We start from the raw sequence: 17,712 nt of genomic DNA on the forward strand, positions 1-17,712 counted from the left end.
CCTTTTGACTGCCCAGGACACCAGGGTCCATACTTAACTTTATACTATGTCTCTTTATGGCAAAAGATCTTAACAGTTACATTGTGTGATAGCACAGGGACTCTGGAATGGAAAGTTACCCTGTACCAGGATAGTTTGTCCCATTCATCTCCTATTTGCTATCCTCCAGACTCTGAAGATCCCCATGGTTGGTGGACCTCAGCCCTGAGCCTGCACTTGAGGTGACAGCAGAAGACTAGACCAGGCAGTGGCCATTCTGCTGGAGATCCTAACTAGGTGCTGATCCCCTCTTTTCCACCTGGAAACATCAACAGTTTGAGATCGCAGAGCAGAGCAGCACTGGTTTCTCACCTGGAACGCCATTGTATTGCTGATGATCAGGAAGACCTTCAAGGGCAGCCGCGCTTTGTAAGTTCTATGGCTCCACAGGCGATGAGCTCCTGCTGTGACACCCAGGATACTAACAAAGAAGCAGAAATACCCTGCCAGACGAGAGAGTGGGAAAGTCATCAACAAGAAAGTCCTACCAGGGAAATGTCATAGACACTCTCCTGATGCCATGTCTGTGTCTTCTTAGAGCTTTGGGTAAAGAGCTGCCTTCCCCTAAATAGTAGGGTGGCCTTCATCAAAGAGGCCTCAGCTTTCACCATTTGAAAAAGCTTTATTGCCTCCCAGCTTCTCTATCTAGGATTGGAGATAAGCTCCAGAACCCTTCTGACTCAGGAGGCCAAAAGGAAGAAAACCCTTCATGTAGTCATATTTGCATAGTGGCTCAAAGTTCAACAGAAATATGAATAGTTTCATATTCATTGTGTAAGCTGATCAGGTCAAGTGCTAGTAATATGACACAGTGCAACTGAAGCAATGAATCTTGAGAGAAGCCAAGTGTTTATCCAGGGTCACATGGCTAATAAAACTGCAACCCCAGTTTGAAGCTAGCTTTTCTGTCACCAGTTCTTATTGAAGCTCTACCATTTGTAACCACCCTCTACCCACTGCTGTATCTGGAGCCAGCTGCAGAGTTTTTTTAGGTTGCTAAATTCCTCCATCAGCCCAGACTCTCTGTCAATGCTAATTCTAGACAATGCTGTCAGATGTCAAAACACCCTCATGTTGTCCTGCAGGCTCAGGAGGTGCCGCGTATGGTTTGTAAGTGGAAAGGGTGTGCTGGATGTCATATCTCTTCTCCTGCTCACATGCTCTAGAAGACAGAGACTGAGGCTCTGGTAGGCCTTAAACAGTGTCATTCCTAGGGGACAGATGGAAACAGTGGATACTCAGTGGCCACTGAATTTATCCTGAAGACACCATGCACTGTGACAAACTGTCCTGTGATCTTCTGTAGTCAATGACAATAATTTTGTAAACAGCTTCCTCCTTTCCTTGCCCTTCCTCTTACATCCTGTTCTGTCCTTCTAGAGGGACCATAAGGCCAGAATCTGTCCATAGAATGTTCTGCCACACTCTTGGAATTGAGGCCCCACATGATCTTCAGCCTCCATAGTCATGTGCCAATCTGTGCCTTCCCTCAATACAGTGCCTGACCAAGTCTCTACCTGGAAAAATCCCAAGGGGGTCAGAGGCCTAAAATTGCTTGAGAAAGGAAAGGGCTTTAGATAAAGCAGAAATAGTGAGATTAGGTTCCAAGGGATCATCTTCAATTGTTTCATGCTTCAGATGCCCCGAGCTCATTGCCTCTGAAAGCACATGTAACCCCAAATTAACAGGAGAACTGGGATAAGAATCCAACTTCTCTGGTACCTATTAAAGACACATGTCTTAATGTGTCAAATAGAAGGCTAGAGTGGGTTAAGCTAATCTCCCTCCCCAGGGAAGGACTGTTAGTGTGCACATCAATAATTAAGCAATATTTCATAGTTTCCCTAGGAGGAGACAGAGAAGTTTTCAACATTGGCTCTCAGCGATGCCAGAAATAACTCTTCAGCTCTGCCCTGGGGGCTCTTCTGAATAGCTCCAAAAGGAAACACACAAAACCATGTCATAGTTTCACAGTCATAAAAATGCTAGAATCACAACCAGTTGGAAAGTCTTCATTTTCCTTGGGGTAAAACAAGAAAAGCTGGTAAACTCTAAAGGTGGGAAGATGCCCAACTTGGGTCCTCTAGCCAACAATTTTCCTTAAAATCTAGGAGTTCTGAAATCCCCATTTCAAGATTGACTCTACTGTCATTGACGTCATGATCAAAATCTCGTGCACAGAAGTAAAACATGTCACCACCTGGCTCTTTGTTCCATGTTTCTGCCCAAAGTCATAACAAACACCTATGGACAGGGAACCAAAAACCTTGGCTTTGTAGTAGCATTTTGCCCCCTGCACTGGCACCAAGTACATGCAGTCTGGTCAAACTCTGAAATGAATAAGGCCCACGGGGACTGCCAAGGCTGAAAAGCATTTGCAGATCATAAAGCTAGTCATGAAGACTTATGTCTTAGGAGGAGTGGACAATAAAGTCCACAGACTCCCCAGAGAATTCAGTACCTACTCTGGGTTCATCATGCTGCACCTAAGCTCTCTGGGTCTCAGAGCAGTGAGAAACACAAGTAGCCTTTCCTTCACAAACAGAATAATCCTTCCTTGTCTACAGATACACATAACTGCTACACCTCACCTGCTTCCAGCAGGTGTCTCTATAGCAAAGATAATACCATGTAAACTCAGAACTCTTCCCACTGCTAAGAGTGCACTGTTGGTACTTAGAAAACCTGCAATCATGAGATAAGGGATCTTCTCAGTTATGTTTCTCTGGGACATTTGGAGGATATGCTAAGACAGAGCTGAAAGACCTTATCACAGGTACGAAGGGGAGACAGTTAACATCGGGTAAACTAGCCACTTCTGGTCCACAACAGTACCCCCAAGATAGAGCTGTCAGAAAACATCCATTTCTGTGACCACTCTGGAAAACTTTTTGTCTTCTGGAAAAGGAGTACTGGTTCACCACCCCCTGAGATAGCTCAACTGTACCCGTGGGGCTGCAGGGCTCAGTATTGCTCAGTATTGCTAACTCAGACATTAAGGGGGTGCAACCATCTGAAAAGCATATGTAGGAACTCAGGACACAGGCTCTGCTCTTGGCATGATTCATAGATCTCAGACAGAGTTTAGCTAAAGACTGTTCAGGGAAAAGTGGCAACTGTCTCCTTCAGTAAAGCAGCCTGAAGGCCACAGCTGCATAGGACTCTCTACTCTGACCTGGCTGTCCCTGCCACAGAGGGATGAATAGAGGTAGGGAGGACTAGTGTTAGAGGGTGCTCTAACTGCTCTCACTGCTCTGACCTTGGCATACCAGGGCCCAGGAAAGAGGGACTGAGTGGGGAATGCAACAGACAACATTTCTACAATCAGATTCTAAGGACATTTCATTGCCTTGCATACCTGGAGCAAGTGAACAAAACATTCATGCAATTAGGTTACACAGCCTTTGTCTTAATTTCACCTGGGTCCTCTGGCCAACAATTTTCCAACCAACCAGATCTGGCCAAGAAGGCAAGCCTCTTTGTGTTACACACTCTTCAGAGATCTCTGGTCCTAAGCAGTTTTCCTTTACTCTGTCCTGTGACAAGGTTCAACACATAGCTCATAAAGCTATGAGCTCATGAAGCTCATAGCTCATAAACCTGGTTTAGTGTCAGGAGCCCACAGCTCCCACAAGCAGCCAAACTAATAACTCAAACAGAAACAGTAAAGCTCATGCAGGCGAAGATGCCTCTGCACCCCTGTTCTTCCCCTCAAAGCCCCTGCACATGGGCTCAGGGGTCACTTCCCAACACTCGTCTTAAGAAACTACCAGAAATGACACTCCTGCATCCCAACCCCACAGAGAACTTGCTTACCCCACAGCCAGGTATAAAACTTGCAGGAGGGAACCAATGCTATCCCATACAAGGCTCCCACGTGCAGCAGACCCATCAGGATGATGTTTCTCCAGACATACTCCAGCTTGGGCATAGGACCCTCCTCGTCCTCATAGTTGGGGTCTCGAATGTCATCTTTCAATTCAGGTCGGATGTCTTCCTCTGAATAGAGGAACATTTTTTCCACCTTCTCGCCTCCATTCTGCAGACTGCCAGAGGGAGGTGCTGTGATGGTGGTGGTGGTCGTGTAGGAGCCTGAGACCTGCAAGGAGAGGGAAGAGAGGAGTCAGTGGGAGCGCAGGGCCCTTTGCTCAGGACCGCAGCTGGTGGAAGGGGCAACAGAGGCACCCAGGTCATGTGAGGATGGAGTGACCACGATCTGAAATTGAAGGAGGTTTCCAAAACCTGCAGATTGATTAGGAGCCAGATGACAGGGTGAAGCGCAGAAAGAAAGAGGGTGCATCCCTAGCAACACACAAAGGAAGCCCCATAAATGTATGAATGTACGCATAAATGTATGCATACAACTGAATTTTTCTTTATATTAAAGCTTAGGAAACAAAAATTGGGTAATGAAGTCAACCCAAACTGCAATCCACATTTTTACCTGTTGAAGGCAGTGTAACTCAGAAAAGATGGTCATATTCTCTCTGGCACTCTGGACAGTCTCCTTTACCAATGTGTTACCTAGAAGCTCAAAGGTTACCAGAGAACTCTGAATTTGGGGGCCATTATAAAAGGAAATTTGCGGGAAGTGATTGTTTTAGAGTAAACTCCTTTACCAGGCCTTAACAATCCAAACAGAATTACTCATTCAAAATGTGCTATGACCAAGTTGAAGCTTTAAAGAAGCAGATTAATTCCCAAAATGGACAAGATTTTCACAAAGCAGAACATTCCAATGTACTAGTGCCAGCATGATAAGGAAGTTATTTGTCTTTATCCTTTACCTAAATAAATATATCAGTGATAAAAGTAATCAACAGTAACCTCATGTTAACAATCATTTTTTAAAATGTCCTCCTTCCTTCTTGCACCTCAATTATCACTGTTCTGCTTCTGTGCAGAAGAAGCTTTCCCTGTATTCTGTAGAGTGCAGGGTTGGCATGGTTCATTAATTGCTAATAATATCTAGTTAGACTCTATAACTAAATTTGGGTAATTTTGCCTTTGTCAGTCTTGCCAATGACAAAAGGATTCGAAAGACACTGCTGAGGAATGCTGGGGTTACTTTTGAGATCCCCAGTGTATCACAGTGAGACTCTAGGGTGGTTGTATTTTCCTGTCAGTGTGGAACTCTGTTCCTTTCCACAGTTGTCCCCACCCTCACATCCTTTTGACTTTTGAGTTCAGGATAAGTGGGCTGTGAAAGAGTGTAAGAGCCTGGTGCAGTGGTATAGGCCTATGATCCCAGCTGCTCTGAATGCTAAGACAATGTTCAAGGCCAGCTTGGGCAATTCTGTAAGATTTTGTTGCACAATAAAGTTTTGAAAGAGTCTAGGGATATTGCTTGGTGGTATTTATCTAGCATGCATAAGGCCCTGGGCTTATCCCTAGCACCAAATAATAATAAATAAATAAAAGCATATGACCTTAGGGCCACATACTGAGGAATAATTTGTGCTGTGAAGGAGTATGTAGCCTTCGAGGGTTTGCAATGGCTAAGTCACTGGTAAGAGCAGAACATGTGGCAGAAACAGGACTGTATTCTGCAGGAGGCCTCAATTATCTGACTAGAGCTAAGAGGAACTAGAATTTAATGGCAATTGCAGCCCCCCCCCACCTCTATCCACAGGGGATGTGTTCCAAGACTTCAGTGGATGCCCAAAGCTGAGTATAGTTCCAAAGCCTATGTACAAGCTGTACAACTGTAAAAGAGTGGATCTGATAACTGAGGTGGCTACTAAGTGGCTAGTGGGTGAACAGCATGAATATTCTGGACAGAGAAAATTCTTGCTACAGACAGAATATAGTGAAACAGCAGGAGGTTTTGTCACTCTACTCAGATTTGTGCATAACTTAAAACTTATGAATTGTTTATTTCTGGATTTCTTTCTTTTTTTTAAATTTTATTTAAAGAAAGACTAAACAAAACAGAAAATAGATAGAAATAATACATACATTCAGAGAAAATAAACAGTAACAAATCACTAGTTGATGTTTACATATTGTTTTACAAATAGTTGTTCAAGATACTAAAGTAGAACATGTAAAGTGGGAATTCAAACAGTGAGACTGCAAATAGTTCTGCTCAACTGTCCAACAAAAACTTAATAACATAGTTGTCAATCCTATACACTTAAATATACATGCAGTTATCCATATCCTCATTTATATTTATATTAAAGAAACTAAAGCAGGTTAAAATCATTCTGAACAAAGAATAATAGTATTGCTGGATTTCACATCATGATACTCCGTGATCAGCACTGGGTACTGTAGTGTCTTTCTTTTTTTTTTTTTTAATTTAATTTAAAGAAAGACTAAACAAAACAGAAAATGGGAAGAAATAATATATAATTTCAAAGAAAAAATAAACAGTAAGAAATCACTAGTTGATGATTATGAATTGTTTTCTTACAAATAGTTATTCAAGATACTAAAGTGGAGCTTATAAAGTGGGGATTCAAACAGTGAGATTGACTTCCTGGAGAACATGGCAGACAAGTAACAGCAGCCACGGAGGCTCTCTGAGATTACCAGCTTAGAATCCAGGAGCGGTGCCATGTGAGGAGTCCTACGTGAGGGGAGATGTACCCTGCCAACTCAGGAACAAAGTAAGCTGAGAGAAACCAACTGGAAATGCAATCCTGATGCTATAACAGGAACAGATAAAATCTCATTGCAGAAGCTGGATCCCGTGCCATTGGAAGCCACGATTTGAATTTCCTGCTGATGATGCTATGTCCCAATCTGCACGGCAGGGAGACAGATGCGCGAAAGCTCTGAGAGCTGGAATCGGTGAACCAAACGGCATTGAGAGCAGGACTGGCAGGGAGGCAGTCATCGACCTGCGGTGAGTGAGAGAAATGGGGACCCTTTCATAGACTAGGAGGCTCCAACAGAGGACATTCTGGGAACAAGCAGACTAGCTGGAACAGGGCCCTGCAGTGACTTTAGTCGCATATTCCCCTCTCAAGCGGGAGTGGTGGGGAGCGCTTGGCCTGGTGACGCTGCGGTCTAAGATCCTGTAGGCTAGCCCAAATCAGGTCCCTGCGCCTGGTGGTGCACCCTAGCAGTGAAGCATTCAGTAGGTTGACCTGGAGGGGCAGGCCCAGCAGAGGCTGCCCAGGTCTGTGTCTCCTTGTACACTACAGTGGGCAGGAACACCTAGCCGGCAGATTCAAACAAACTGCAACAGACAAAGAGAAAAAAAAAAAAAAAAAAAACTGGGCCTCCTACATACACTTGTATGGAAGGAGCAAAAAGTATGGGGAAAGGAAGCAGCAAGAAAGGCCCCTCAGTCCCCAATCCTGAGAATACTGATCCAGGAAAGGTAAATGCAAAAGAGAATGAAGACAGAAAACATGCAATATCAGACACGTCACCTATAGATATAAAGCGGTATCTCTGGAGCCTCATAGATGAGCTCAAAAATGAAGTATTTAATGAAATAAAGCAAGAAATAAGTAGAATACTTAGGGAAATGCTAAGCACAGCCCAAGAAAAAACAGATGGTGGAATGGAACAACAGAAAAAAAGGGGAGAATTCTTTGATGGAGAAAATAGAGAAAACATAGAATACGTGAAGCAGGTTCACAGAGATTACCAGGAAACTAAAAACTCTATTGAAAGCTGGCATAACAGCTTGAAAGAAACTAAGGATAGATTATCAGAACTGGAGGACAGATTTGTAAGGTGGGAGCATGAAATGAAAAACTTCTTAAAAATAACAAGAAAACAAACAGCAATAATACAAAGACTAGAAGATGATAAGAGGATCTACAACCTAAGAATTAAGAACATAAAAAAAGAAGTAGGGACTCAAACAAATAAACTACAAAAGCTATTCACAGAAATAATCCAGGAGAATTTCCCTAATTTAGCAAAAGGTAAAGATACTCGGATGTATGAGGCATACAGGACCCCAGAAACCTACAACCCAAACAGAGCTACACCCAGGCATATAATAATCAAAATTCCAGAAATCCAGTATAAGAACAGAATATTAAAAGCCATCAGAGACAAGAAACAGATCACTTACAAGGGAACACCCATCAGAATTACAGCAGACTTCTCGGCACAAACCATCAAATCACGAAGAGTGTGGGGGGAAATAATTCAAGCTTTGAAAGATAATAACCTCCAGCCAAGATTGATATATCCTGCAAACTGTCCCTAGAAATTGATGGAAAAACAAAGTGCTTCCAGGAAAAAGAGGAACTAGGAGAATTTGCAACCACCAATTCAACTCTACAGAGATTACTGCAGGATATTCTAAAAATGAAAATACCAAGATTCTAGAAACAGCGGCAGAGAGGCCACAATGAATGGAGCAGAAAGCAAAATGAAGAAGACAAACTGACAACTAATGACAGAAAAAGAGCTCAACAGAAATGAGGCAGAGAAAGTTGGATGGTAGGAACAGCCATTTTGGAGAAAACAAGACATCATAATAGGTAGTGCTGATTTAATATCCTCTTGTTTTGAAGTCCCATCAAGCTTTTGTTCTTCTGTCTCCATTGGTTTTAACGTGTTGTATCATATTGGATTTTATTATATGTGATGATATAAACAAAAAGTTTTATAGACAAGGAGATTATACAGAAACCATCATTCATTTTCTGTTAGTTGATTCTAAATATCCTGTAATACTGTTGGTTCTTTTGAATGGTTTTACATTGTCTTGATATGTTTGATGCTACAGTATACAAAGTTATACCCAAAGATTTTAAGGAAAAAGGCACTATGGTAACTACTATCATGTTGAGATTATCTTGTGGTGAAACACTAGTTTGCTTAAATGGCTATGTTTTGACCTGCACTGTTTTGTTGCTATGCCCTCTTTTTTGTCTCAATCTCCTTTTTATTATCTACTTTTTCATTTTTATACTTTTAATTAAGGGAAAAATAAATAAATAATAGCAGGATATATTATAGTAACCCACTTTGATTTCCTATTAACTTGATTTGGAACTCTGTATTGCTCTCACAATCTTGTTTTGACTGATTTTCCTCTATTCTGTTATGCTAGATAGTACCAAGTTTGAAAGTTTAGGCAACAACTATGAAGACAATAAGATTCATTGTGACACCCATTCTGGTTGACTATTATCTTCTTTTGAAGTCCTCTAATGTCTCCAATGTTTTGGTTTTATTGGTCTTATTCTTTACTGTTTTGTTCAATTTTATTATAACTAATGATATAGGCAATTCTTTTTAAGATAACAAGAGGCATTATGGTAACCATTGTTGATCACCTTGTATTTTGTTTTTACATTATGTATTATGTCCATCCTTTTTTTTTTTTTTTGTCTTTTTTTCCTTTTTTTTTTTTTATCGGTACCACGGATCAAACTCACGACTGCCTGCTTTCAAGGCAGGTGCTTATGCCACTGAGCTAAATCCCCAGCCCTTATGTCCATCCTTTTGATTTGACTGACTCTGTCCTGGTATGTCACATTTGGTTTTACTTTCTTCAAAAAAAAAGTAATAAGAACTGTGGGAGTAATAAAACCCAAAATGTGTAATTGTCATTGTACAAAAGATAGGAAATGAAAGTTCTCTAAAAGATATAACTGCATATATATTGAAGTGTATAAGATAGATAACCGTATTATTGAGTTTTGTTGGATCATTAAACAAAATTGTTTGCAGTCTCACTGTTTGAAAGTCTCCTCTACATGCTTTAATTTTGTAACTTCAACAACTGTTTCTAAGATGACAATATGTAATTAACTAGTGATTTCCTACTATTTATTTTTTCTGAAATTCTGTATAACTTGTACCCTTTTTCTGTTTTTTTTTCTTATTTTTTCCTTAAATAAAATTTAAAAAAAAAACAGTGAGATTGTAACCAGTTCTGTTCAACTATCCAAAAAAAACTTAGAAATATGGTTATCCTATACACTTAAACATACATGCAGTTATCCATATCTTCAATTATGTTGAGACTGAATAAACCCAAGGAGGCTAATATCACTCTGAACAAAAAATAATACCATTGCTGGGTTTCACATTATGACACCCCTAGGATCAGCACTGAATACTTTAGTGCCTCTTTTTCTTCAAAGTATTTGTTCATTTCATCGTGTGTCATAAGATCAGTTCTCATAAACTGTTTATAAATTCTACACATGCATGAGTCTTAACATGTATTTCTATCCTTTCTATATTATACGGAGAAACAAAACAAAGCAAGGCAAAACAAAACATATTCCTATAAACACATGAAATGAAATAAACATATAAGACCATTGTACAAATCATTCTACCATGGTTCCTGTGTTGTCTCTTGTTATCTCCAATAGAATTGGCTATATTATCAGACATTAGTATAATTGAATATGTCAGTACATAACAGTATTAATAAAAACACAACTTCATATATAGTATAGAATTTCAAAACCCAGCAGTTATCAAACCAGAATGTGTATTGTCGAGTCTTGTCATCGTCATTGCAGTTGCCTATACTCTCAGACTTGATGCTATCAACCATATCAGATTTGAATAAAATCTTCTCTGCCTCATTTCTGTTATGCTCCTTTTTTGCCATCAGTTGTCTGCTTATCTTCTTCATTCTGTTTTCTGCTCCATTCATTGAGGCCTCTCTGCCACTGTTCCTGGAATCCTAGTACTTTTATCTCTTTCTCTCTAGAATGACCTGGAGTATTCTCTGTAAAGACGGATTGGCGGTTGCAAATTTCCCAAGTTCCTCTTTGTCTTGGAAGCATCTTGTTTCTCCATTAATTTCTAGAGACAGTTTATCAGGGTATATCAATCTGGGATGGAGGTTATTTTCTTTTAGGGCTTGGAATATTTCGCTCCAGTCTCTTCTTGACTTGATGGTGTGTGCCGAGAAGTCTGCCATTATTCTGATGGGTCTTCCTCTGCAGGTTATCTGTTTCTTGTCTCTAACAGCTTTTAATATTCTGTTCTTATATTGAATTTCTGGGATCTTGATTATTATATGCCTGGGTGTAGCTTTGTTTTGGTTGTAGGTGGCTGGAGTTCTGTATGCCTCACATATCAGAATATCATTTCTTTTTCCTATATTTGGGAAGTTTTCCTTAATTATTTCTGTGAATAACCTTTGTAGTTCCTATGTTTGTATCCCAGCTTCTTCATTTACATTCTTTATTCTCACATTATAGATTCTTTTGTTATCTTCTAGCCTTTGTATTGTTACTGCTTGTTTCCTTGTTATTTTTAAAAAGTTTTCCCTTTCATACTCCCACATTGCAAATCTGTCCTCCAGTTTGGATAATCTATTCTTAGTTTCTTTCAAGCTGATTTGCTATCTTTCCATAGATTTTTTTTTATAAATTACTTTATTTGTTAATATTAAGAAGAAAAGGTAAAACAAATTTTCACAACAAAATAATGAAAAAGTAACAATTGTTGATAAATTACACAACATTATCTTTAGTCACCAAGTACAAAATATGGGCATAAAAATTTCTTTAATCAATATTAGCACAACCTTTCCTATTCAGTGAACTAAGTGACACTAATGGTATAACTAACTTGCATTTTTTTCTTTTCCCTTCTAACCTTTCTCTTTTCCCCTATCTTAGTTTCTTCTTTTTATTGAACAGTTTCCTCCCATTTCACAGTGACTATTGTATATTTTGAACCTTATGGTTTCACATATGTCACTGTGGTGTGATGTTTTTCAGTCCTTCTGGGAAGACACACAGAAGGGGAATACCTGGGTTGAATGGGATCTCTAATCCTAATTTTTTGAGGAATCTCCACACTAATTTCCACAGTGTTTGTACTAGCCTACTCTTTAACCAACAGTTGTAAAGGGTTTCTTTTTCCCTACAGATCGAGGAGCATTTTTTATTGGTTGATATATTTTTTTAAAAAATTAAATAATTTTTTAATGAATAAGGGAGACGATCTCGTCATAGGGGTCATAACAACATAACAATACAGGTTAAAGCATAACACTTTCAGCAACCTAGTGCTTCACCACCAAGTAACCTGACTTAATAGTAGTTACCACAGTGTCTTTTTCTTTGAAATATTTGAATATAACTTCATATGCTATAGCATCAAACATATCAAAACTGTGTAACACCATTCAAGTGGATGAAATCATTGTAGAGTATTTAGAACCAGCTAACAGAAAAAATGATCAATGGTTTCTATATTATCTCTTTGCCTATAACAATTTTTGTTTATACTACCACATACGATAAAATCCAGCAAGTTACAACATGATAAAATCAATGGACACAGAAGAACCATAGTTTGGTGCAGCTTTAAGACAAGATGTTATTAAATCGGCACTAGCTGTTATTGTGTCTTATTTTCTTCAAAGTGGCTGTTCATTGCATCACTGGCGATGATATCAAACAGCCCAGAATAAAGCCATTCCAATTAATGAGTGAAAATTTTATAAGGCTTCAAGGCCATATAATGGGGAATCATGGTTATCACGTATTTTTATATATTTGATTCATTTCCTACACTAGGGAATCTATTCGGAGTTCACAGATGCGAGTTTGATTTAGTTCACTTATGAGTATGGTTTCAAGCTGCGCCCATTTATTGATAAATACCTCAATGTGATCCTTCTTTATAGCTGAGTAGTACTCCATTGTATAGAAGTACCACAGCTTTTTTATCCATTCCTCAGTTGATGGACATTTGGGTTGTTTCCATGCTCTGGCAATTACAAATTGTGCTGCTATAAACATAGGTGTGCATATATCACTTTGGTATGATGATTTCAGTTCTTCTGGGAAGATGCATAGTAGTGGAATAGCTGGAACAAATGGGACTTCCAATCCCAGCTTTCTGAGAAATCTCCAGACTGACCTCCACAAAGGTTGTACCAGTCTACACTCCCACCAACAGTGTAGGAGAGTTCCTTTTTCCCCACAGCCTCTCCAGCACTTGTTGTTGGTCTTCTTGATCCTGGCCATCCTTTTAGGAGTGAGATGGAATCTCAGTGTGGTTTTAATTTGCATTTCCCTAATAACCAATGATGATGAACATTTTTTCATGTATTTATTTGCCATTTGTATTTCTTCCTCTGAGAAGTGTGTATTCATCTCAGATGCCCATTTTTGGATTGGGTCTTTGAATTTTGGGGGTCTGATTTTTTTTAATTCTTTATATATTTTAGACAAAAGTCCTTTATCTGAGGGGGAGTTCACTAAGATCTTTTCCCAATTTGTGGGTTTTCTTTTCACTATGCTGGAGATTTTTTTTGACTTACAGAAACTTTTTAATACGAGGTAGTCTCAGTTATTGATTCTGGGAAGTATTTCCCATGCAGTTTGAGTCCTGTTCATGAATTCGCTACCTACCCCTATGTCTTCAAGATTTCTACCTAATTTGTCTTCCAATAGATTTACTGTTTCTGTTTTAATATTCAGATCTTTAATCCATTTTTTTAATTTAGTACATGGTCATAGGCTTGGGTTGAGTTTTAGTTTTCAGCAAATGGAGAGCCAGTTCTTCCAGCACCATTTATTAAAGAGACTGTCATTCTTCCAGTGAACCTCCTTGGCTCCTAATGGAAGATAAGGTTGTTGAGTGTGTTTGTAGCTGTGGTTGTATCTTCTAATTTATTCCATTGATCCTCTGCTCTGTTTTGATTCCAGTACCATGTTGATTTTACTACTGTTGCTTTGTAGTATAACTTCAAGTCAGGGACTGTGATGCCTCCTGCCTTGCCTTTATTGTTTAAAATTGCCTTTGATATTCTAGGTCTCTTCTGGTTCCAGATGAACCTTAGGAGTGATTTCTCTAGATCTATAAGGTATGTTGATGGTATTTTTATTGGGATTGCCTTTAAACTGTATAACAGTTTTGGGAGAATGGCCATTTTCACAATGTTTATTCTTCCTATCCATGAACATGGGATGTCTTCCATTTTCTGAGATCATCTTCAATTTCTTTCTTCAGTGTATTATAATTTTCCCTGTATAGGTCTTTCACTTCTTTCATAAGAGTAATTCCTAAATATTTCATTTTTTTGGTTGCTAGTGTGAAGAGTGTGGCTTCTCTTATTTCTCTCTCTGTGATTTTGTTGTTAGTGTATAAGAATGCTATTGATTTCTGAGTATTGATTTTGTACCCAGCTACATTACTGAATTTATTTATTATATCTAAGAGTCTTTTAATTGAGTTTAGGGGGTCTTCTATGTAGAGTACCATGTCATCTGCAAATAATGACAATTTAACTTCTTCTTTTCCTATCTTTACCCCTTTTTTTCTCTCTTGTCTAATTGCTCTGGCTAGTACTTCCAATACCATATTAAATAGGAGAGGTGATAAAGGACATCCTTGTCTTGTGCCTGATTTTAAAGTAAAAGCTTTCCATTTTTGGCCATTTAGTATCATACTGGCTATTGGTTTGTCATAGACAGCCTTTATTATATTGAGGTAAAGACCATCTATTCCAATTTTCTGTAGAGTTCTTATCATGAATGAATGTTGGACTTTATCAAAGATATTTTCTGCATCTATGGAAATGATCATGTGATTCTTACTTTTGGCTTTATTGATATGGTGGATTACATTTATTGATAACTGGGTGCTCTAAAGTTTGGTGCATATATATTTAGGATAGTTATATCTTCCTCTTGGAGTTTTTCCCTAACCAGTATGTAGTGACCATCTTTATTCTTTCTCATCATTATTGGCTTGAAGTTGACATTGTCTGCAAACAAAATAGCTACCCCAGCTTTTTTTGGGGGGGTTCCTGTTGCATGGAAAGTTGTATTCCATCCTTTGACTTTTCCATCTGTGAGTATCCTTTTGAGTTAAGTGGGTTTCTTGTAAACAGCATATGGTTGGATTTTGTTTCTTGATCCATTCTTCCAGTCTGTTTCTTTTAATTGGTGTATTGAGACCATTTACATTAATAGTAAGAACTGTTATAAATTGGTTTATTGTTGACATATTATCTTTTGGCTGTTGCATGTTTATCTTTCTGTTCTGTTCAACTGTCTGCTTTGTTTAGTGTTTTTTTCCTAAATTTATCCAGGCTGTCTTTCAGTATTCTTTGCTGGGTTGGCTTGGTGCTCATGAAGTTTTTCAGCTGATCTTTGTCATGGAAGTATCGTATTTCTCCATCGAAACAGTTTTGCAGGGTAATCATTCTAGGTTGGAAATCATTTTCCTTTAGGATCTGAAATACATCACTCCATGCTCTTCTTGACTTTATTGTTTGTGCTGAGAAGTCTGCTGTAATTCTGATAGGTTTTCCTTTATAGGTCATCTGTCTTTTCTCTCTGACAGCCTTTAATATTCTATTCTTTTGTTCAATTTCTGAGATGTCATTATTATATGTCTGGGTGTAGATTTATTTTGGTTGTGACTATTTGGAGATCTATATGCTTCATTGATCTTGATATCAGTTTCCAATCTCATGTTTGGGAAATTTTCAGCTATTACTTCTCTAAACATCCTCTTGACATGCTTTATGTTGTCCCCTTCTTTTTCATTTATCCCTATCAATCTTATGTTGTTTCTCTTTGCGTCGTCCTGTAGGTGTTGAATTGTTATTACCTGATTTCTTGTTATTTTTAAAAGATCTTTTCTTTCCTGTTCACTTGCTGCAATCTTGTCTTCGAGGTCTGAGATTCTATCTTCACATTCATTGAGGCAGTTTTTACAACTTTCAATGGAGTTTTTGATTTCCTGTATATCTCTTTGCATCTATTTTATGTATTCTGTTTGCTTCCTATACTGTTCATCCAGGTATTCTACCCTTCCATTTGGTTCCTCTAATTTTTTAACTGCCTCTTCTTTAGCTATGTTTAGCATCTGCTTCATTTCTTTTTTCAATTCTTCTTTCATCTGAGAGAATATTTCTAGTTTGAATTCCTTCAAGGCTTCCCATACTTGCTTCTTTATTTCAGTTACCATTATTTCAGGTATTTCAGTCATGTGGCATATATTTTCTTCTATGCACATGGCTCCTGGGCTTTCTTGGGATGGGCTGGATGTTTGAGATTGCATTTTAGACTTTCGTTTTGTCATTTTCCCGTATTCAGAAGCTTCAAGTGTTGTTCCAGGTGTGGGAGAGAGATCCACCAGCCTGGGATGGGGTACCCTGCAATGGCCCCACTCAGTGGACCCAGCAGGGAACTATGGCCTGCTCCAACAGGCCAGGAAGAGTGTCTCCTCAGGCTGGGCAGAGCTCCCAGCCACCACCACTGCCACAGTCTCTGATCTGGCCTGGTCCCCGGGTCTGGTGGAGAACTGGCCTGGGTCCCCAGGTCAGGGTGAAAGTTCCTGCAGGCTGGGTGGAGGTCCCAGCCGCAGCTGCCACAGTCTCTGAACTGGGCTGGTCCCTGGGTCCAGTAGGAAACCGGCCTGGGTCCCCACATCAGGGCGAAAGTTCCGGCAGGCTGGGCGTAGCTCCTAGCCACAGTTGTTACTCTCACCCTTCCAATATGGTCTCTGGTGCAGTGGGGTGCCGGTCTGGTCCCCCAAGTCAGGGAGAAAGTTCCTGCAGGCGGTGGTACAAGCGCCTCTGTCACTGCTTTCGTTCGCGGCCCGGATCTTGCTGGAGTTTTATTTTCTCCCTCACATAACACACCGCGTCAAACTACACCTCTGCTGCCTCACTCACCAACACTCTGCTTCTCCCAGCCGCCCGGGGCCACAGGCAGCAGCAGCCGCCGCTGACTAAGGAAACGCAGCCCTGTTTTATTGTTAATTACACTCTTTCCATAGATTTTTTAATTTCCTGGTGATCTCTTTGAATCTGCTTCATGTATTCTATATTTTTTTTATATTCTTCACCAAATGGTTCTCTCCTCTGTTTGAGTTCCTCCCTTCTGCTGTCTGTGTCTGCTTGAGGGGTGCTTAATATCTCTTTTATTAATCTTCTTATATCTTGCTTTATTTGGTTAAATATTTCAGTTTTGAACTTGTCTATGAGATTCCGAATATATCTCTTTATGTCCACTGGTGCTGTGTCTGATATTGCATGTTTGCTGTTCTCATTTTCCTCTGTATTTACCTGTTCTGGGTCAATGTTCTCAGGGTTGGGGCCTGAACTTTTGTTGTTGCTTCCTCTTCCTATCTTTTTTGCTTCTTCCAGGAGGCCCCAGTTTCTTTCTTTGTTGATTACAATTCTTCTGATGCCCGCTGGCTAGATGACCTTTCACACTGCAATGTGCTAGTGAGTTGCAGACCGGGACAATGTATGCTGGCCCCTCCTCTCCAGATCAGTCAAGCTGCTGTGGCCTGCACTGTATTACTTTGCGCCTCTTCCCCTCCAGACCGGCCAAACCTCTGAGGCCCCACTGTGCCAGTGTGGTTAGTACGTGCCACCACTGCCAGGACTTGACCTCAGATAACCTATTGGGTCTCAGCCGGATCACGTGACCCAGGAGTAGCTCACTCCACCAATCCCGTTTGGGAAGGGAACAAGGGACTGAAGTCACTGCTGCCCCTTGTACTTGCCAGTCCTACCCAGTCCCAGAATGTCGTCCGCTGGAGCCCCCCTCTCTATGGAATGGTTCAACTCCTGTCATTCACTACAGTTCGATGCAGTCACCCCGCCAACTCAGCCCTCCTTTCGGCTTGTTGACCTCTGAACTCAACGCAACTGTGCCTCCAGTGATTCGAAGTGGTGGGACCTTGGACAGCTTGGCAAGTCACAGCGGGACCCCAGCAAGTCACAGCAGGACCTCATCCAGT

The 17,712-nt window shown here is 40.1% G+C and overlaps 2 protein-coding genes across 6 annotated transcripts in view; one reads left to right on the forward strand and one right to left on the reverse strand.

The window, feature by feature from the left end:
• Window positions 1-17,712, forward strand: part of Pkd2l1 (polycystin 2 like 1, transient receptor potential cation channel) — a 176,334-nt gene that overhangs the window by 102,044 nt on the left and 56,578 nt on the right. The window lies entirely within an intron of this gene.
• Window positions 1-17,712, reverse strand: part of LOC100719661 (stearoyl-CoA desaturase) — a 32,611-nt gene that overhangs the window by 8,151 nt on the left and 6,748 nt on the right. Inside the window, exons 2-3 of the mRNA XM_013143283.3 lie at window positions 3,856-4,138; window positions 352-482 (exon numbers count right to left, since the gene is read on the reverse strand). Coding sequence (XP_012998737.2) covers window positions 352-482; window positions 3,856-4,138 — 414 coding nt within the window. The remainder of the gene's footprint in view (window positions 1-351; window positions 483-3,855; window positions 4,139-17,712) is intronic.

Source organism: Cavia porcellus, unplaced genomic scaffold (assembly GCF_034190915.1).
Source record: "Cavia porcellus strain 051 isolate PalLab524CR breed Dunkin Hartley unplaced genomic scaffold, mCavPor4.1 scaffold_2, whole genome shotgun sequence".
Taxonomy (NCBI): domain Eukaryota; kingdom Metazoa; phylum Chordata; class Mammalia; order Rodentia; family Caviidae; genus Cavia; species Cavia porcellus.